Raw genomic sequence first — 22916 nt, forward strand, 5'->3', positions numbered from 1 at the left:
CACAATCAAAATGTTGTATGTTGATATACATTAATTGTTTAACTCCATCTTATTTATTTTTTTATTCTTACATTTTTCTACACCATATTCCATCTCATATTTGTTACGACGCCTGGATCACGGTATCTGATCAATAATTCGGCAATCATTCTTATCAATGGGAAAACTCATCTATTGTAATCACCGTTGAATGTTGTTCAGAATCCCTACAAAATCAAATTCAATTTGGGCCCATGAATGGATAAAACAAAGATAAAAAGATTTTTTAAACTCTAATTAAAAAGTAATAATAACAGATTTAAAAATATTTTTATTTCCATCTTGGTCGTATACAGCAATGCAGTCAAAGGATGAAAAAACATTTCGCCTTCCCGTTAGTAATTAAATTATTCCATAAAAACATACAGAATTGAATTTATTTATACCATACATTACTTTTCATTTACATAAACTTATTGATAACAAACTCGTTCATCGTTCAGACAGGAATTCACTCATTTGATATGGATAAAATTGATTAGCAACTAGTTATGAAAATGTATAATTATTTTTAATTTATTTTGTCAAAAAGAAGAAAAATTCGATAATTTAAAAGTCAGATTGCAGAATATCTGAAAAATTAAAAATCATGTGAAAAATAATAAATGTCATTATGTACCTGTATCCAGTAAACAAACACTGACAAATGTTGCATTGACCCTAGACTATGGTACTTGTTTCAATGTACCTAAATACGGGACTATCGTAAAATGTATGACGATAAGAAAAACTCACATTTTACTAAAAACATTTACTAAAATCTTTAAAAAATTGGTGCAACATGGTTTTTGAGAAATTCATATAAAATACAAATATAAAATATCAGTAAAAACTAAGATAATGCTAGTTGTCACTACATTCTCTGCATGTGTTGCCTCCATACTCTCCACAGATTGCATGTCCGTCGTAAATTTTACGAATGTCCCACAACTAGGGTTAAATCATTTAAAAAAAATAAAACCATACTGATACCACCCAATGGTGCATAGGGCACTGAATATAATTGACATCTTATCTTGATTGTTTATTATGCGAAGGCACGGTGATCGATCGCATGCTTCAGGTATCAGTCCAGGGTGATGATAATATCTGATTTAAAAAAACTCATTTTCACAAGGCTGGTTTTGAAACACCATCACGAGAAAATTGAGAGATAGAGGTAATATGTATTAGAATAAAACACCGAGACTCTTTAATATCATATATTTGAAACCAATCTATGAATCATTACACATTAAATACATGAAGCTATTCAAGAGTGCAAATTGACAAAGATGAAATATTCACAAGACGATTACTATTATTTATATTAAAAATCACAACCCTCAGTCTTTTCAAAATGATATGCAAGTGTACCTACATCTTTTCCCCTACTTTCTTCCCACACAAAACTAACCAAGATGGGAATTTGCATCCATCACCTTGTTTAATATTTCAATGAAAATGTAATACACTTTTTTATCAAATAAATTATTGCATATTATTACAAATTAGGGTGAAAGTGTTATATTCATGGGAGTGTCTTATAACCTATTTTGTGACTTTTAATTCTACTAATCCAGAGTATGAAATATATATTGGTAGAGGCGCCGCTAAACCAAAGTTATATCCTACGAAAAATAATCATAGTTATTTATCTCCGTGTGCAAGAATGTAGGTACTGGATTACTTAAAAGTCTTAAGTTGCAACTTTGAAAATTAGCTTCTTTCCACGATAGGGTATTTTCACTTTATAAATTATACTTATTTAAAAAAAATTAAGTTAAACAATAATACAATGATAAATATGCATATACATAATGCCGAACTTCCATATAATGAACTTCTATTTAGCAAAGTTTTCCCTGCCAAAAATTTAAAAAAAATGTTCAACATAGAACTTAAACAATGTCTTAATTTTGTCATGAATTATGCCTTCCAGCGAACACTAATTTCTGTTTTACTAAGTTATTTTTTCTGAGATTCATCTCCCATAATTCTGATATAGAATTTCAAATAATAGCACATAATAACATGTTTAGTGTACAATGTGTCAGCAATAACCAATAAATAATTTCTACCAAAAAAAATATATTTGCAAGTGGCTAAGTATAATTATTAAAAAAATCCCCAATTCAGATGTCCAATGGAAATATTTTCATACACACTTCAATTGTCAGTGTTCATACCAAGAAACGAAGAAAAAATATCTTATGGTGTCAGGTTAGCAATCATCATGGCGATTTTTTATTTGTATATTCACAAAATTCTATTAGATAAAACAAATTTTAAATCGAGAACAAAAGAGGTGTCGGAAGGCCCGAAAAGAGATGGTCTGACGACATAGTCGCTGTGGGGGGTAGAAACCGGCTGGAAATGGAAAGAAGGGGAAGAGGCCTATATCCAGCAGTAGAGGTCAGAAGGCTCATAAAGAAGAATATAATTCTATTCAATACTAAAATTATACATGTATTCTAAATTAGGAACATTTAGAGAATTTAGCTTCAAAATATGAAAGTTCGAATGTGTATGAAATTTATAATTTAATAAATTTTCTAGAATGTATTGTAATATGATTGGATAAAATGTTTGAAATTCCATTATGCAGTATGATGCAAAAAACATTTCAGATTTTCGAATGTGCATTTCACGCTTCTGCATACTAAAGAGGGCACATTTGCAGAGTTTGCACATGTCGACATGTCATGTTTTTAAGCCATGTCCTATTGTTTTTTTTTTCTATATAAAATTTTGATTAAGGATTACAAATATAAAAATATGAAGTGCCTGAAAAGACCCTATTACAGCCAGACTGAAGTGTGAAAGAGACATAATGAAGCTGCTGAAAATCTTAATTTGAATTTTTTTGCTCAGTTTACCAGCGCCATAATAGCCAAATATGTATATATATGCATTTAAAAAAAAAATTTAAGCAAATATATTGATGACTTTGGGAGGTGTAAACACATAGGAACCTTTTTTAAAACTTGTTCAGAATCAAGTACCCTCATCTTTTCTTGTGTGATTTTTTCAAATACTCATAGATTAAAATCATACATAATCATAGATTAAAATTGAATACATGAAAGTAAATTTTTCATACATAAAATACAAAATTTCTTATAAGCGAAATACCTAAATATAAATGTAGGTTTTCATTTATTATTATTATTAATAGAATACACATTTTTAGGTTATACCGTGTAATATTGCCCACAATTTAAGGATAATAAATATTCATTAAAGGAAAAATGCAATTTAACATGTAGTTTTACTTTTTAAAATTATCTAAAAAGAATAAGAAGTTATTTCAGTAATTAATCAAAAAGCAACCCTGAAAAGCGCCCTATTAAGATGGCCCTAATTTCGGAAAGAATATAAACTAAAATATGTATTCTATGTTAAAAAAATACTTTATCACAAATCTGATGAGTTGACATATGGATAAAGATAACATGTTTTTTAAAAATTAACTAGGAACATAAATATTTTCAAAAATAAACTCAATTGTCCTATACACAAAACATTGATATAAATATATAATATTGCGTTACAATTTGAGAGCAAAAATTTTAAATACGCGGGAATTACTTAAGGTGGAGAAAAATATTCATAATTACGGAAAAGGGGAAGTTGTATTACAAAAATATTTGTTATTTGATATAATTTACCGGCACACTTATTTTTTTTTAACGCTCAAAACTCTCGAAGGTATAAATTAAAATTGATTGGATGTCGTTAGCTCTAGTATTGTGACCAAATTATTAAAATCTCATTATGTCAAGATTGTTTAATAATAAAGGTAGTAATTCTAATCTACACAAAGTAAAGCTAGTTTTAAAAATTTAATTTAAATATTATTTACACGTACAGATTGTTAATAACATAAATAATACATATATGCAAGGTAATCAGATTTTTATATATTGTTATTACAATATCATTACAACCAGTGGCGTGCGCAGAGTTTTTAACCAGAGTAGGCAATAGGGTTGGGTAAGGATAAGGCATAGTAGGCACTGGTCGTGCTTCTATATGGAACGCTAGGAATCCAGGGTAGGCACTGCTTTGATGCCCATATAAAATGCACGCCTCTGATTACAACAGTACGACATGTAATACAAACCATACCATATTTAGTGCATGATTCAAACAAATTAAAATATGTTTAACAAAAAAGGATTGATCTTATGATACAGTCAAAGAGAAGTGCTATTTATTTTATAATTATAATCTGATGCGATACTGTTGCATTAACATATCGATTTGATAAGAAAAACAAGGAGCAAGTTGCTTTCAGGTCAAAAATTTGCCAGGTAAAATAATAATTATTTATTTTAGTTATGGAGAAGTCAAAATGGAATAAAAACCAAGTAATGTGCGATAATTTCTCCCCACAGATTTTACACACTATTCATGTAGGAAAAATATTCAATATATGTATGTATGTATCTGGCTTTTTATAGATGTGTCCTTAAGTACAATTAAATTTGATTGGTTAAAAAGTGTTTATTTACATTATATACAAAAATAGAAAATATTATACAATAATTGCTGTTGACAGAATAGGAGACAGTTATCAGTCCTACATGATTGAACTCTTCATTCTGTAAATACATACGATCAAAAAATTGCTGGAAAATTTAAAAAGGATGTAGTCTCAGCAAAAATTAAAAATGAAAATGAATAATATGTAAATGCTTTTTAAAATATTTATTTGTAAATTTGCTGCTTTGTTCGTTTCAACAATAGGTCCAAACACAAGTCACTGCAATGCCGGAAATCTGCCTAAAAATGAGTATTTCTGCAATATTTTATGGTTATGTATAGCTTGCCGAAATTAGCTGTCGACTCAACTATACTCAAACCCCTTAGATACAATTTTTTAAAGAAGACCGCAGACAAAATATCAGCACTTGAGAAATATAACAAATCCATTTCTTGCGATTGTTATGTGTTCTCTTCGGAATAGTGACATAGTATTAGTATTAAACAAATTAAAATGAAATTAGAAATTTTCAGGTTTTTGGGGGGGAAAAATGTATTATTATTCTGTAAGATAAGTATTGGTCACGGTGGATTTTAATGTAAGTGAAAAACAGTAAAAAAAAGTACTAAAAGTCATGCCAATAGCACTTACAGTTTAATGGTTCTCAAGCAAAGATAGTGTCCGAGATAGGGCCACCAGCCAAGGCTGACTGCCCATAACTAAATAATAATAAAAAAAATAGCATATGTTTGTTAGAATTGGCTGCATGGTGACATTATGTTTGGATTAAATGAGTATTAATCAATTATCTCGTTACAATATTATTAAACACAAATACAAAATTATTAAAACATTATTTTATGAAACACATACGGTGTTTGAAAATGATGCGGAATGCATCGAAATACGTGTCACAATCGATTTTAAGGAAAAGTGTTATTTACCGAGTAAAACTTAAATTAAAAATGGATAGATATAACCACAAAGTGACTGCCGAATCAATTAATGAAACGTAATGTTAAGCTGAGTCATTTCAGTGATTGAATGTAAAAGAACACAGAACGTAAATATGTAACACGTGCCAAAATAAGAGACCAGCTAAATCAATAATCTCATCCGCAAATAATAAAGTCAATATAAATTTGGCAAACAAGCCCGGTAATTCATCATTCTGCACCGCTTAACAGCCTAGTAATTCATCATTCGACATTCCTTACCAGTCCGGTAATTCATCATTCGACATTCCTTACCAGTCCGGTAATTCATCATTCGGTATACCTTACATTAAAACATCTTACATTAATTTGACACACGTAATTTTACTACATAACTTTACAATAATGCTAGCATACACATTACTAATACTGGAAATTGATAAATGTGTTTTTTTGGCAGTGAACAAAAGTGCTAATGAAAAAAATTGTTGAAGGAAATTTAAAAGTTCAAAGATAAAATATTAGAAAAGAATTAAATTTCCAGTATCATTAGCAGTATCTTTACAATTTGTCAATTACGTCTTTAGTGGCATGTCTAAAAAAGTCTTTTTAAACAAATTAATCAATTTTAGAGGGAATACAACTAGCAAATCATAACATGTTCTGCAAGTCGTTCCAATGAAAAATAGTGGATTTTACCAGACAAAATCTTTTTTTTTTTAAATAAAAAAAAAATTATGTTATTATATACTTTTCAATTTCATGCTATTTTCGTAGGCCTATGCGGCCAGCTATAAAAATAGGAATTCAGTTTTGGTTTGATGGGCTCGAACCTAGAAACTCTCGAGTCCACAACGCTAACTACGGGATGACACCCGGCATTACACAGTAAATATGTATTACGCTAAGAGTAGGCCATTCTGGAAAATTGCATGGGAGACATCATAACACATATATCGTAGTCATACAGGAGAAAGTGACCAAGTGCATTTTTTACAAAAACATGATCATTAACTATTTGATATCTTACTAGCTTAATATTGCCCTGAAAAAATCCCAAAGGATTTTAAACTTGGAAGTATAATATATTGACTTGGTATGACTATGTAAATGACTAACTGCATTGATGTTTATTTTCTTGCCAAGCAAAAGTGACTTGAACAGCCCTCCTGAACATTTTACGTTTTGGTAGTTGGTCACTTTCTCCTGTACGACCACGATATGTTGTCTAGATTTTTGCCATTGACTAATTTTTATATACAAATTCAAACTTTTGCAACTCCATGTGGTGTAGCTCAAAAATAAATATATAACTTACAAAATAACTTTGTCATAAAATTACTATATATATATTTCATCGTAACTTGATCATAATGTCGAATGGTTTCGAAGCAAACAGCTCCTTCCTCAAGATTAATTAGTATTAAAAACTGTCCGTCTCCATGGTGCAATGGTTAGCGTGTTTAGCTACCGTGCTGGAGGTCCAGGGTTTAATAATAAAGAATTTACACTCTAATATTGATTTGATATTAGCCTGGACTGGTTCCTGAAGCGCAGGAGTGTTTACCTCGCTTTCGTGTAAGTAAAGATCAAGATAACACTGCGTCAATATGATGCAGTGCCCTATGCACCATCGGGTGCGGATAAGGGATAGAAGAAGAAAAACTAAGAACAATAACAACATATTTGGAGGTTAACTGGGCTTCCGTAGGAATCTCAAGTGGCATAAGAGGTGAATGGACAGTAACTACCAATCAACACAATAAAATAGCTACCGAAGATTCTTACCCGAACCTTGCTAACCGCCAAATTTCTAAATATTTCGTAACATAGATAGTTTTTAGAATTAATTGATCTTGAGGAAGTAGCTGTTTGCTTCAAATTTATAACTAAGTTATGATAAGATACAAAGTTATTTTATTATAAAATTAATTTGTAAGCTATAAATCAGAAAATCAGTGCTTCAAATATTGATTAAACAAAAAGAATTAGTTTATCGATGGCCACACTTCTTCAGATTTAATAACTTCATGCGTATTTGACAAACCTAAATAGTCTACGTACGTGGAATAATGATTTCATATTTGAATTTTTCAAAAGTGGATTTTTATAGAATAGATAGCACCATTGACAACTGTTTAACACGAAGACCATAGACAAACAATAATCGTCAATAGGTACTTACCCAATAAATTATTTGCTGCAACAAATACATGTAATAAAGTACTTACTGCAATAAATACTTGTGCATATTATAATAAGGTACTTACTGCAATAAATTCTCTCACAATTTGAACAAAATAAATCAGTATTTGGACACACTCAAAATGTTGTAAATAAATTATCTGGTCAAATTATAAGCTTAAATAATAAAAATAAAAATGATATTTTCTGGCGTTTCTCATGTGTGTGATTATAATCCAGGATTTGGACCTCACATACTAATATAAGAGTTTCTGCTTAATAAAAAGCTTCTTTACGTCTCACCAATAGATGTCTCTAGTGAAGTTCTAGTGATTCAAGAACAAGGTTTCTAAATTGGTTCATATATAAAGAACTTCCAAGAATTTGAGTAGATTATAAATATCTGTGCCATTGTATGAATAAATCATTCCACTCACACCGAGCTCTGCGTTTACTTTGATCCTCACCGATCCTGCGCCACTACTTCGACTTCGGAATCTTCTGGGACTTGACCATCGCTACACCCACTGGACTACGAATCGACTACACGGACCTACGCATCTCTACCCAGCTCATAACTTTCGGGATTTACGACCCTGAGAGCGACGGAGCGGAGAAGTCACAGCCACACCTATACACAGTCTAGCGGTGTGTTGGACAGACGCTGTTTGTGCGAAACATTGTTTGGTATATACGTTACACTGTATATGTATACTCGTAATTTAAACTATGTTAATACGCTCTGAAGAATGATAATTTAGTAGGCTTTTTTTAGATTTCAAATGGATGAGAGTAGAATGCAAGGGGTGTGGAAATGCGGAATTTCTTTTTTTCAAATAACTGTTGATTGAATAGTACATTTCTATGAATTTGCATGACTCATATCACAATTCAGCACTTCTTGATATGAAATCATTATTCCACGCACGCTTCAGTTACAATGCATAATTAATCTAATCATTAAGAGTTAGTATTATCCAAATATGTTGTTGGCCTTGTGATTGGATGAGGTGGGGAGGGCAGTGAAGATGACGTCGTCGTCATCGTCCGCAACGAGCGCGAGGCGGTCCTCCGGGAAGCTGGTCCCCGAGGGCAGCAGCAGGCCCTGTCCGGGACGCGGCTCGTGCGCCGCCTCTGCCCCCCCCTCCCCGGACCCGTGCACCACGTGAGGTGACTCGTTGAATTCGTCTAATTCTTCCATTCCTGAGGAAAAAAAATCACCACTTTTAAATAACTTCTTCTTCTAACCCTTATCCGCACCCGATGGTGCATAGGGCAATGCATCATATAAACGCAGTGTTATCTTAATGTTTAACACATGAAGGAAAGGAGATCAGCCCTCCGCTTACGTGTGACACCAGTCCAGGGTAAATTGAATAAATATTATATTAGAGTGAAAAAATCACTTTATTTGACCCCCCCCCAGGAATCGAACCCGCGACCTCCAGAACGGTAGCCGAGCGTGCTGACCATTACACTACGGAGGCGGACGTCTTTTGAATAATTTTGCTACTAAAATATTGTGAATTCTAAAAGCAAAATATATTTAACTCTTTAGATACTGCGTGCCACTTTATCGACACGATACTTTGTGTTTTGAGTGCTGTGTGCCGATGTACAGTGGAACCTCTCATAACGAGCACCTCTCATAACGAGTAATTCGCATGAAGAGCAAAAAAAAGTGAAAAAGTTGCTCGCTTAACGAGCGACATTTTGCCTAACGAGTTACAGAGAAGGGGCAAGTCCCTTTTTCACGACAATCACTTGTGAGCCAGGACTTTAGTCTGTGTTTCACTTAACGACTGTTTCGAGTAAGATTCTGGAACGAATTATGCTCTTTATGAGAGGTTCCACTGTATAGGCATGTCCATCAAAAACTGCTATACCGATATCAATTTAAGTCATCATTATGTAGGGAACACTTCGGCTGTCCAAACTCAAAACACAGTAAGGGACATTTTTTTGTAGTACGTTTTTTTTGCATTTTTGGACTAAGTAATGTCCAAAAATGCAAAAAAAACGTACTACAAAAAAATGTCCCTTACTGTGTTTTAAATTTGGACAGCCGACTTGCCTATATCACGTATATATTTTTTAATTTAAATAACAACCACAATATTTTGTTCGTGGTTTAATACATTGACAGCCACCGGAGGCCGACACAAGGTATTTCATTTGCGTCTAGTCGGCCAGCTGACACTTTGAACTTAATTGAAATTAAGGCCAGCGTAGAAGGTTAAAATACCCTTCCGGTCCGTTTACGGCCCTTCAATCGACCAAATGGGTAGAAATACCTTTCCCGTCCTTAGTATGTTAATAATTTTAAATATTTATAAAATTTTGTTTGTGTTTTTTTATTATTCTGTTGTTCCCTTGAATATTGACAACTGACTTTATATAGAGTTGTCGGAATGGAACAAAGTACGGACAGAGGAAGTAGAATCTGATTATTATTTTAACTTGTGGTCACACTTAAAACAGTAGAATCGCGATATAACAAATCGCAATATAGCGAAAAATCATCATTTCCCGTGGCACTTTTATCACCGTAAGGTTAATAAGAAAACTAGTGAAAATATGTAGGTATTCAGTTCCCTATGGCCCCCTTCCTCCTTTGTTTGCAGAACTTGCGATCTTTTTGTGAACCGCGCAACATTTTTTGCAACGGCGCGCAACATATACATACCTAGTATGATTTTTTTTAAATTTCGTTTTATGTGAGAATTCGTTATTACGAATTAATATTTTTTGGTCCCTTGAATTTCGTTATATCGGGATTCTACTGTATATGGTTCTGGAATAATTGTTTTAAATTGTTTGGCTAAATAACATATTTACACACAAAAGAAACATTTAAAAAAAAGACACCTGCAATAATAGCAAATACGTATCATTCATGTCTCCAATATATTCGTGACAAAGCGTAAACAATATTTTGATAGTTCTTTACACAAGACATTATTTACTGTCACAATAACTGAAGGTTAATTGAGATGGCGCTATCGAGATAAAATAAACAGGATGTTTTAAATAGTACATAAGCAAAGGGAAAAGGTGTTTAAAGAATTAAAATACTTAAAAAATCCTTATGTATGTTTAACGATATTTGCTTGTTTAAGAGCTATATTTATCTTGTAGTGCTGTTTGTCGACCCTCAATTTATAAACTTATTTATCGAACCCAAAATTAATGTTAGTAAACATTCCGAATATTTAACTCCATAAATTGAAATTGTAATATTTTCATTAATTTGCATTTTGATCACACATTTATTTTAAATTAATGCATACACTACAGCTAGTGCCAAATACAGTGTACATATACTGTATAGAAAAGTATACAAAAAGACTGAGAAAAGAAAAATTAATACACATTGAAAAGAAATAAATAAGAATTTTAAATTTGATTTTGACTTGGGAAATACCACAATTTCGTAAAATCCATTGTGATGCATCTTTCGATACATGCGTGTTTGATAATGATGCGGAATGCATTGAAATACGTGTCACAATACATTCTAAGAAATAGGGTTATTTACAAAGTATTAAAGATGGATTCATAAAACCATCAATACATATATCATTTCAAGTACAGTACACAATCAAAGAGGAATTGCCTAAATGTTTCCACCTCTCTTGGTAGGCTATTCGGCTGACCAATCATCCTTCCCACGGACATTACCAACAGTAAATTGATTCTGCACCCGGGAAGAATAAATGGTCTGTGTTGTCCGGCTCTATCATACTTATTCAGTACATAGAAATCTTTGCGCTGTATAGAAATACCTGAATAATGTGCGGGGGCTAGAAGAAGGTATTGTTCTGATCTGGTAGGCCACAGGAGATGCGCCATGACACAAAACGCCATACAGTCTGCTGAATATGTTATACCTACAACAATAACTTTTGTTATACCTACAACAATAACATTTGTTTAACTTTCAACAATAACAATTTTGCAATTACAGTAAAGCCTTGATATAATAGACTAATTGGGGGGAAGGGGTGTCTGTTAAAGCTGAAAATCTGTTGTATAAACTTTTTTTTTTAAATATGACCACTATATTTAGATATAAATAAACAATACAAGACACAAACAAAATTATATTTATTATTTTCGGCCACTTGTCATGAAGTGACGTTGCTGTTTGATATTGACGCACTTGCTTTCAGTACTCCTGCTTTGAAAAAGGAAACAAGGTTTTCATGGCCACTAAAAATTGTTTACATGCAGCGACACTTGAATTTAAGCATGTATAATATTAACAGGACAGTTTTCAATTTTTTTACATTTGATTGGATTTTTGTCCATTATATCTGAAGTTCGTTAAATAGATGTCAGTTATATCGAGGTTTTACTGTACTTTAATGATTGTAACCTATAAATCAAATTCAATTAATTATCCCTTTAAGGTATTTTTCTCCAAGTTATAGGGACTTTTCTTGAGATATGTCCTAAAAAATGAAGGACTCTTCTCTTACGCAGATACAATTCTCATTGGTATTTTTGCCTAGAATTTTCTACATGAAATTATAGTAACTTTGAACATAAAGAGTAAACCCACTCACGAGTAGGTGTAGGCAGAGGTGTGAATTCTATATAAGCAGGAAAGCAGTGCCTACCCTGGATTACTCGCGTTCCATGTAGAAACACAACCAGTGCCTACTATGCCTTATCCTTACCTAACCCTACTGCCTACATTGATTAAAAACTCTGTGCACCCCACTGGGTATAGGCTATAAAACTTATAAAGTTGAAGCCTAGTAGGGCCAGAAGAAGTGGTGTTACATAAGCTATAGATAGGTTTCAGAGTATATAAGCTATAGATAGATGTTAGGTAATTCAAAAAACTCATTTCAATAACATAAATAAAAAAATTGAAGGTTTTATCTATCATATCGCTCACTCCTTTCAACAACGTCATAAATCAAAAAACTCGATTTTTCAGGAGATCGTTTTTAAAGTTTAAGAATATAATAAAATATATTAAAAATAAATATCATGCCACTTATTAAACTTTTTACTGTGCAACAGATCTTTTTAGGTAAAACCTGAAGGTTTTTTCTCCATTTGAAAAATATTAAGTATATTTAAAAAAAAAATAATTAAACAATACCGTTTCTTCAAAATGCAAAAACAACACTTTCTGCTCTGTAGCGGGTAAATATTAAGTTAAATTAGTGTCGCTTTTGCTGGAATATAGTACATTTTCGGGCATTCTGAAAATATGCACAACTGAAAATTGACGATTTATAATTTACGATGTTGTTGAAAGGAGTGAGCGATATGGTCACCCAGTGTTATCTTTTCTTCATCTTTCCAAGACTGTATGCCAAGTTCAATAGGTGACTGGTAGCGGTCTCTTATTTTTCTCCATTATTTCAATAGTAAAATCAACAGTACGATGGGTTCACCTTACCTAAGAGGAATTTAAATCTCCACAGAGGACTAATTTGCAGAGCTATGAGGGCTATCACCGGGAGGTATATGAACCAAACCAGGCTCGACGCCCCAAAGTGAAGGAGGAAGTTCAGCTTCGCCATGTTGTGCTCGTATAACATTGTATTTCTGCAAAATAAACAAAACCAATTTACAGCCTGAACAAAAGTAAATATATTTTTATTTTATTTACAACTTTACAGTTGGATAAGGGAATCGTTGACATTTGTCTAATGATTAATCTGGTATTTGAATAAATTTTTTGAAGAACATATTAATTAGATATTTCCTAATTTTATTTTGCTTTTTTCACTACATACTGTTAAATCATCTTTCATATATTTTAAATTCTTTATTTTTACTATTTTTCTGGTTAAAATGGTACATAGTGTATATTGTATAGCACATGCTTATTGTATAGTGTGGGGTTTTTTCCATTTCTGATGCAATATTAACACACTAAGGACAGGAAAGGTATTTTTACTTTCTGCGCCGGCCTTATTTCAAACTCAGAAAATAAGGAATTACATATTTAATGTTTTTAAATTAATTATGTACCAATCTCTTTTTTGAGGTCTTAACTATATGTACGCAATTATCAAATCCCGTCGCCAGAGGTCCGCAGGCGTAAAAAAACACTCGTCCAAAATGTGTCGAAGAAAAAAAAAGGCATAGGAAAGTATCCAGAATAGCAGTGTCTTTAAGTAGGTGGGTACCAATAAATGAAGATAAAAAAAATTATGTCCACTTACCTTAATTCATATATAAACCAAAACATTATTAATACTCGAAAGGCGAGAATTAGCCACCCAGGCCAAGTCTGATATTCGTCTATCTCCTCTATAATGTCCACTTCAGTCTGTAAAACAATAAACATTTTTAGTAATTGAGAATTACCCAACTGGACCACGTCTGGTATTCAACTATCTCCGAGAATAAGTTTCTGTCTTAACACTTTTGCAGACGATGCTCCAACTTTTGTATCCCCAAGTCATACAATTCTGCCACCATTCCTCTGAGATATCGAATAACCTCTTTCTTGACTTCATCATCAGTATTGGAACAACAATAAACTCCGATAGATATTGCGACACATTAAGAAAACTGAGACGTGCGATCTAGAAGAGAGGAATCTAGTCCAGTGGTGTGAGGTTTCTTCATGACAACGCTCGACCTCATGTCTCAAATCAAACTGCTGACAGATTTTGGCCGGACCCCCTCTACAGTCTGGACCTAGCCCCTAGCGATTACCACTTTTTCACAAAATTAAAGGAACACTCAGGTGGAATGCGCTTCCATAACACTTGGGTGGAACTCAGAAATGGAAAAATTTAAAAAAAGTTTTATAAAAATAATCTATTGTAAGATAATTGCTATTCATTACCATGTTCCATATGTAAAGGAGTATGTGGACCACCCCATAACACAGCCATATACCGAACACTACGGGTTTCCAGGTTAACTCTAGCCTGGTGACGGCCCATCCCTTGGCCAGAAGCAGCAGTAACAGCATAAACAGTGTCTAAACAAATACAATATCATTATTATCGTTGCTAGAGCTGATGACATCAGAACGCTAACTTAATCAGTCCTGCGCTCCTGATTCTTGGATCTAGGATTTGAATATGTATCATAGGATACAGATGAGGTGAGCGAAGCTAATGGTGAAAGACATAACTGCTATATGGAAAAAGAAATGAAAGAGAGAATAGTAGGAAAAAGAACCTAATCTCTCGGAATGGAACCTCGGCGTAAAACGGGGTTTATCTGTATATTGAATTTTAAATAATGTAGTTACCCTGCTCAGTATGTCGAGGATGTCACCGGCCACTTCCAAGTTGGAAAACCCGACTCCGTCGAAGGCAAACTTTGCCGTGTGCACGACGATGAAGCACAGAGCTATAAACTCCAACAGCAAGCTGCAGGTAAACAGCCTAGTCACCGGATGCCGCTGACTCCTAAAATTAGATAAAATAAATAATACAAATTGATGCGATATCTTCAATGTATCGGGAATCATAGATAAACCGGGAAATCTGCCATTGTGATCACGTATAAAACGTGCAAGTATAAAAAAATACTATCCACATTCCTACAAAGCTGACAATGTTGTCATTTTTAAAACGTTGACTGATACATAATTCTTGACGATTTAAGCATGGCAAGTAATGAAGGGACGAGATGATTCGCAGTAGGCGTCCTGGACAAGTTAACAACCAAAAGTTGGCAGTCAACATGTCAAGTATCCACCTCGTTATGAAAATTTTATTTAAAAAATATTTAACACAAGACCTGTCAAAGGTGCCAAATGAAAATATCGTAGTTTTAATTTTAGCTCTAATAATTTGAATGCATATTTAAAATATTAATGCATGCTTTTCATCCAGCCCTTTAATTTTTGGTTAATTAATCAACACAAGAATAAAAGGAACAGGCTGAATGCGTTGGAGATGTGGATCTATAGAAGAATGCTCGGAATATCCTGGAGAAACCACATCTCCAACGACGAGGTACTACGATTGATCAAAGAAAGGAAGCACCTACTCGCGACTATCTTCAAAAGACGCGCCCAATGGATCGGCCACGTGCTAAGACAAGAGGGTTTCCTGCACAAAATAATAGAGGGGACGATCGAGGGAATAAACGCCAGAGGACGCCCACGCCGCCAATACCTAAGCAACTTATACGAAGACATGGGCTGCTCGACGTATGAGGAGCTGAAGAGGACTTCCGAAAATAGGCGAGAATGGCGAAACAGATGTCATCTATTGCTACAGACCAATCCGCAGGATTGAGACCAGAGATAGAGAATTAACACAATTTAAACCTTATTATTGGACATTGTAATAAATATTTACAGAAGCCAACTTGTTTAATCTAGAAGCATATCATCTAATCATTTTGTATGATTCATATAAACACACACGAGCTTAAGATCGTTATCTTTGGATCAATACTTCACAACATATTGAGATACAGGCGGACCTCAACCTTTGAACATGATTGGTTCCTGAAAATGTGTGCGAAAGTTAAATGTTCGAAAGTAGAGGGATGTAAAAAAAAAAATATAAAAAAACAACAAAAATAGTTTTATTGATAATTACTAAGTACATATTGAATTAAAATTATATTTTCTTAATAAAGTTGTCAAAAGTTATTTTTGACATATCATCAAAGATGAAGAAGAATATGGAAGTCTGGGCATTTACGGGGCTGACGACCGTCATAGGCTGGTTTAAGTGATCACTTTACACACGTGTAACATTCACCAATTCTACCCATTACTGACAACCACACTACTCAAATTCTTGGAAGTTCTGTATATATGAAACAATTTACAAACCTTGTTCTTGAATCACTAGAACTTCACTAGAGACATCTATTGGTGAGATGTAAAGAAGCTTTTTATTAAGCAGAAACTCTTATATTAGTATGTGAGATCCGAATCCTGAATTATAATCACACACATGAGAAACGCCAGAAAATACCATTTTTATTTTTATTATTTAATCTTATAATTTGACCAGACAATTTATTTACAACATTTTGAGTGTGTCCAAATACTTGTTCACAAAATCTGGATTATCTCCAATTACAGGAGTTATTTTCATATAAAAAACTTCTTTAAATCTCACCAATAGATGTCTCTAGTGAAGTTCTAGTGATTCAAGAACAAGGTTTCTAAATTGGTTCATATATACAGAACTTCCAAGAATTTGAGTAGTGTGGTTGTCAATAATGGGTAGAATTGGTGAATGTTACACGCGTGTAAAGTGATCACTTAAACCAGCCTATGACGGTCGTCAGCCCCGTAAATGCCCAGACTTCCATATTCTTCTTCATCTTTGATGAGATGTCAAAAATAATATTAAAATAACTCCTGTAATTGGAGATAATCCAGATTTTGTGAACAAGTATTTGGACACACTCAAAATGTTGTCAATAGTTAGTTGTATTGTGACATTTTTTTATTTTCTTTATAGAGAGTTCTGTAACATGAAATACTATTATGGATTGCACTACGCACTTGAATATCTCAATATCTCATGAGATATCAATTCTCCAGCGGGATCACATTCTTCTATAATATTTAAAAATGTCTCGAGATGCGTAAAAGCTTCATTCATACTTTTGTTAAGGTGTTGATGATTTTTTCAGGTTCTTCTTTCTCACTTTCAATTTGTATATCTTTGTACATTTTTGTATTATTGCCAAAAAAAGTTTATAAATATGCGAAATAGGAAATTGTGTGAAAGTCGAATGTGCAATAGATGAGGTCCGCCTGTATTTGTTAAAAAAAATAGGTATACATAAAACCATTTATAGAATAGATGACATATTTTAACCGAATAAATAGGGCATTACAATATCTTTACCGTAGAATGGAGCTACTTGAACCTATATGTGTTACTTGAGCCCAGTACAAAAATAAAATAAATCTGTATTTGGTCTACAATAATGAACGTATTGTGACAGTAAGTGTCACCTGTCAGGGAAACAATGAATCATGTCGATACGTTCTTTATTGTAGACCAAATACAGATCTATTTTTTTTTGTACTGGTCTCAAGTAACACATCAAAGTTCAAGTAGCCCCGTTCTACGGTACATAAGTGTATTTTAATATCTATATATTATATTTAATATCTATCTATTATAGTTCAAAATAAATTAACCTTTCCAGGAGTACAATAATTGATGTCCGACTTTCTCTGGGTTTTTTTACATAAAATATATATATTTATTTTTAAATAAAATCTTTGTATTATGAAGATAGAAATTATGTAAAGATAATTTAAATAAAGCTCACCATCTCTAGGTTTTATTTTACGACAAAGTAAAATACAAATATCCACAGATGTCATTACTATACAAATTACATCATATCAACTGACAGATAGACTTAGACGTTCATTAACGTCGATACTCCTTTGAGGAAAATTCACACCGACGTTCATTTACGTTCATAGCCCCAGAAAGGTTAATAACTAAGAATAATAATAAATTACTTAAAATAAAATCAGAAATCAAAAACAAAATACATATAATGAAATCTATTTATATTATCAACTAGCTGTACCCAGCCATGCGTTGCGGTGGCTCAGCCTGGTAAATGGAAAAGAAAGATAAGAAAAGGCACACATTTCTAATATGTTTAATTTCATAATGATTGATAGCAATACATATAACTCTTTAGTGTAGAAAACCCAGATTCGTCAACAAAAAACATTGTAGGAGCCTTGCGTTTAAAATATGGTGCTGAACATACTTACGTTGCGAATTCTAATAGTTAGGTATTTATATAATTGTACAAAATTTTATCTTTACGCTCTGGAAAATGGTCAATTAGCATATGAGATAATAATATTTAACCTACATAAACACAAAGCATGACCTGATTACCGACATAAAATATTTATGTTGCAATCATAATAAACAAAGTGCCTTTTGCTATCAACATCTTTGTTTTTGTAATAAGATAAAATAACTAGGTGTTGATACATAAACAACATGGCATCCGATGAAATTATGCTATGATGATGAATTTCCTGTTACTAATATATCATCCCGCCAATATATAGTCAATTATTATCATACATGTTTCTTCAAACTTAACTAAACATGTATTATTATACATATTTAGTTAAGTGACCACTTTACAGACGTATAACATTCACCGTCATAGGCTGGTTTAAGTGATCACTTTACACACATGTAACATTCACCAATTCTACCCATGATTGAAAACCACACTACTCAAATTCTTGAAAGTTCTATATTTATGATCCAATTTCAAAACATTGTACTTGAATCACTAGAATTTTCACTAGAGACATCTATTGGTGAGATGAAGAAGCTTTTTGATTGAGCAGAAACTCTTTTATTTGTATGTGATGTCCGAATCCTGGATTATAATACATTCTTATATATTCTTCCATATTTTTCATCTATGTTGAGATGTCATAAAATAATATAAAAAAATAACTCCTATAGTTGGAGATAATCCACCCTCCTCCCCTGACCCCTCCTCTCTTCCTTAAACTTTCTACCTGATTTCCTTTTCCCATGCCTTCCTTACTCTATCATCATTTTGTTTTTCTATTCATGTTACCCTGTTTAAATTCTTAATTTGTAATTATGCTCTCTTATGTTTCTTTGTTTTTCTTTTTTCTTATCCTTGTCTTAACCTGTTCAAGCATTATCTCCCCACTAATTTCTAACAGACATCAAAAGGTACAAGCCTAGATCGTTCACACTAGTCTGTTTTTTTGGTTGGTTGGAAGATATTGCTTTATAGCAATAAGCCCGCCAATGTACACACATATTGTACAAAAAGTTCAAATAAATAAATAAATAAATAATCCAGATTTGTGAACGAGTATTTGGACACACTCAAAATGTTGTTGTAGTAGTAGTTATAATACAAAATATGTTGATAAATATTTACCTTACTGCATAGATTTGTAATGGCACTAGGATTATGTAGCAGACCCAGAAGAGTAGATATAATTCCACCGTGTTCTGTCTATCGAAGGAGAATTGAAACAGGAGGGTGTTGTACACGGACAGGTTGGGGTTTCCATTCACAACCCAAAAGTCATAGTTCAGTTCTTGGGGTTCCTTAGAGGATAAGACATTCTTGCGAGCGGTGTGGTTTGAAGAAACCGCTCGTATTTCGGAGAACCGCGTCTCGTTGTAGTGGTGCCACTCGCACGTCGTCGCGTTACGGTAGCAAGCTACCATTGATATGTACCAAAATCTGCAAAATGAAAATATGCACAGGTCACAGCATAATTCAGGTCTGAAAGTCATTTTTGTCTGTCTCTTGCTTGTCTTTAGGGTGGTGACTGACTGGAGCCATTTCGTTGTAACGTAACACGTTACGATGCGAGCATTCATCTAGTCAGTACAGCGAGCCGAGCGCTCTATCCATAGTTTCGGATGCTCGCCGCGAGCGATGTTACGACATTACATTACGAAGAAATGCTCCGGTCAGTCACCACGAAGTTCCTTTAGATCGAATAATTGTAATAATTTTTTCATTAATTGATTCGGCAGTCACGGTGTTTGAAAATGATGCGGAATGCATCGAAACACATGTCACAGTAGATTTTAAGAAATAGTGGTATTTACTAAGTAAAACATTAATTAAAAAAAGGTAATAATTTTTGGCTAAAACATGACAATAACTTTGTGCTACTGACATCCGTGGAAATAATTCCGAAAAAATATCCTTTCAAATATTTATAGTTACATGACCAAAATGGGCTTCGTTGATTTTGGCGGCTGCAGTAATTTAACAAAATATATCTGCATCTCGCTGATGGAACAGACATAGCTCTATTCTAAAAATTTCCTGTCTGTGAAGGACAATTGAGATTATCTGCTTATAATGGTGCATAGGACACTGCATTGTATATTTTTTGATAGTTAATTACATGAAGACAGGGTGATTAGGCCTGTGCATCAGGTACCAGTCCAGGGTGATATCAAATCAAAATAGGAGTGCCATATTGCTAATATATATATTTTTTTACATGCTAATCACTATATACTATAAGACTTCATATTTCTCTTTTTATTTAGACCTATAAAACAATTGAACATTTTTAAAATTTATTTATTGAGTTGGTGTTTAATTTGTAGAACTCCATAATTCATATTTTAAATATTAAAATCAAACACTGATTCTAACACAGTAGACCCTAAAATCTGTGTTTAATTTTAATATTTAAAATACATATTTTCGTACTAGAACTTCTTTGTAATTATGATAATGTGCAGTGTTTAAGTTAAAATACACTTTCACTTGTTTATTTGACGAATTAGGTGTTTTCCCGCAAATAAATGGATAAAAGCGCTAACTGGTCAAGTGTAAACATCATTAATCAAAACAATATGACAAATTAACATTTATTAAAAACATCACAATCTGGCATTAGAAGTTTTGTAACTTGTATGTAGGTTTTGAAAGAGAGACTACAATGCAACTACAATATTTTTATACGCGACGTATGGGCAAGTTAATTAATGATTTAAACTTTACCTGGGCTGTCCCCGATTTTGGATAACATATGTGAACTGATTCCCTTTTATAACGTTCCATGGTGTATCTTCGTCAATACACAGCTGGCCACGCTTGCAAGGTATCGTCCTCAAGTAATCTTGTCCCTTTTCATTGCACTTGGGGTGATAAGCCGTCACATTCAGCTGACCAAACATATGTTTGCACGCTTTCTCTTTATCGGCGACATTTCGGTTGCCGTAATAGTCCAAGAAAAGCGCACGATCGAGAACCGCGAACGTTATAGGAACGGGAAAATCAAACTCCGACGTGATGTTTCCATAAATATAACCATACGACTCCTTCGGTGAGTGAATGTCCGTTTTTTGGAAACCAAATTTGGTGAGGAATTTGAAGAATTCGTTTGTCTTGAAATTTCCCTTAATGTGTACGCTGTCCACGCTCGAGATAAATAAACATAAAATAGTAATACAGGCGCGGAACTTCACATTTGGCTTTGACATAATTAACACATTGTAGAAAACAATCACGGCGGTCTCCCGTGGAACCGAGTTTTTTGGATTTGACGCGGCCTCTACTTGACAATCTGACAATCAGCGATAATCTTGAACCGCCCCGAACCATTTTTTTATAATGCCAACACACATTCTTAGTTCATTCAGTGCCTCCTAAATAATGATAATGTACCTACTTATTAATTAAAATGGAGTGGTCAGCCCATACATGTGATATATGTTCAGAATCTTTTGAAAATTCGTGAGCATAATGTGTACTTATTTATGTTATCAACCCAGGTATTATTATTTTTTAAAGAGAAATATTTGTGTTTTTATTATTTACAAAAATACTTCAATTTCATACTATTTCTATAAGCTTCAGCGGCTCATTTTTAGAAATAGGTATCAAATTGTGGTAAAGTGGGTTCAAACCGAGAAACTTTGACTCGAGGATCCGCGACGCTGTCGTTAGAATCGAATCTGAGCCTTATTCAAAAATTACCTTTCCTGTGCATGCTTCTTTTTCTTTTTCTTCTTTATGAGTACTCTGACCTCCACTGCTGGATGTAAGCTTCTTCTCCTTCTTTCCATTTCCTCCGGTTGGTTGCTGCTTGTAGCCAGTTTTTACCTAATTATGTACCTTAAGTCCTTCGCGGAGCCTGTTAACCGCTATTGGACGCGTCTCCAGGTGGCAGATGGGGAAATGGTCGGCAGATATGCAGGGTAGGAGGAAAATAAAATACCTCCCGTGGACCAACAGGTATGTAGCTCTGACTCAGAATGGGCAGTTACAAACAGTGTCTGCTCCCTATGCTAAGGGCGGCTGAAACACAAAACTCACCAACCCGTCTGGCAAGTGTGGTGTTTAAATGCCAAACTCTTTCCAAATCAAATATGAACCCAAATTCCAAAACTATGTATGCGCTTTGTGTTATTGCCACATGTATCTTTTACAGTTGCGGTTTTTGAAAACGGATCCATATCGAAAAAACAATTCTAATAACACAGTTCATAACGTCCAAAATAGATGATCGACTGCAGAGGTTGACAAAATATTTATGGTCTGTAAGTTCATATTTGTTTTGTGCCATTTATTGAGAGAGAGAGAGAGATAAAAGTATTCTGTTTATTCAATATTTACACTGTCATTGACTGGTGTTTCAATCGGTAATACTGATATAAATGGTTTTTGATAATTAAAGTGTGAGAGATATGTTCATGATTTGATATTTTCGAGATGACGAGGAAAAAATAATCTATTGTTGTTTCGGGCTTTTGTGGAGTGTATATCAGGACAGAAGAGTGTGGCGTTCCATCCTTTCTGCCTAC

At 33.4% G+C, this 22916-nt stretch overlaps 1 protein-coding gene across 1 annotated transcript; it reads right to left on the reverse strand.

Moving 5' to 3' along the window:
* Positions 1-8448: 8448 nt before the first annotated feature.
* LOC148300983 (transmembrane protein 145) lies at positions 8449-21692 on the reverse strand. Its single transcript, XM_088274024.1, has 8 exons — positions 21112-21692; positions 19513-19824; positions 14864-15023; positions 14450-14587; positions 13818-13924; positions 13046-13194; positions 11412-11516; positions 8449-8829 (listed from the first exon to the last, which is right to left on the reverse strand). Exons 1-8 carry the CDS (start codon positions 21591-21593, stop codon positions 8600-8602), a joined length of 1683 nt encoding a protein of 560 aa, XP_088130150.1. The 5' UTR covers positions 21594-21692; the 3' UTR covers positions 8449-8599.
* Positions 21693-22916: the final 1224 nt, after the last annotated feature.

Source organism: Brachycentrus maculatus, unplaced genomic scaffold, assembly GCF_059751285.1.
Source record: "Brachycentrus maculatus isolate JH-2025_06_01 unplaced genomic scaffold, ASM5975128v1 h1tg000624l, whole genome shotgun sequence".
In the NCBI taxonomy this organism is placed as follows: Eukaryota; Metazoa; Arthropoda; class Insecta; order Trichoptera; family Brachycentridae; genus Brachycentrus; species Brachycentrus maculatus.

Bases quoted from the DNA above. Each gene is read 5' to 3' on its own strand.
- LOC148300983 (XM_088274024.1), bottom strand. From the start codon at position 21,593: ATGTCAAAGCCAAATGTGAAGTTCCGCGCCTGTATTACTATTTTATGT. The intron at 15,024-19,512 runs GTAAATATTTAT...ATCTAATTTTAG, and splicing joins TTACAAATCTATGCAGTAAG to GAGTCAGCGGCATCCGGTGA. The intron at 13,925-14,449 runs GTAATGAATAGC...ATTGTTTTACAG, and splicing joins TCCTTTACATATGGAACATG to ACTGAAGTGGACATTATAGA.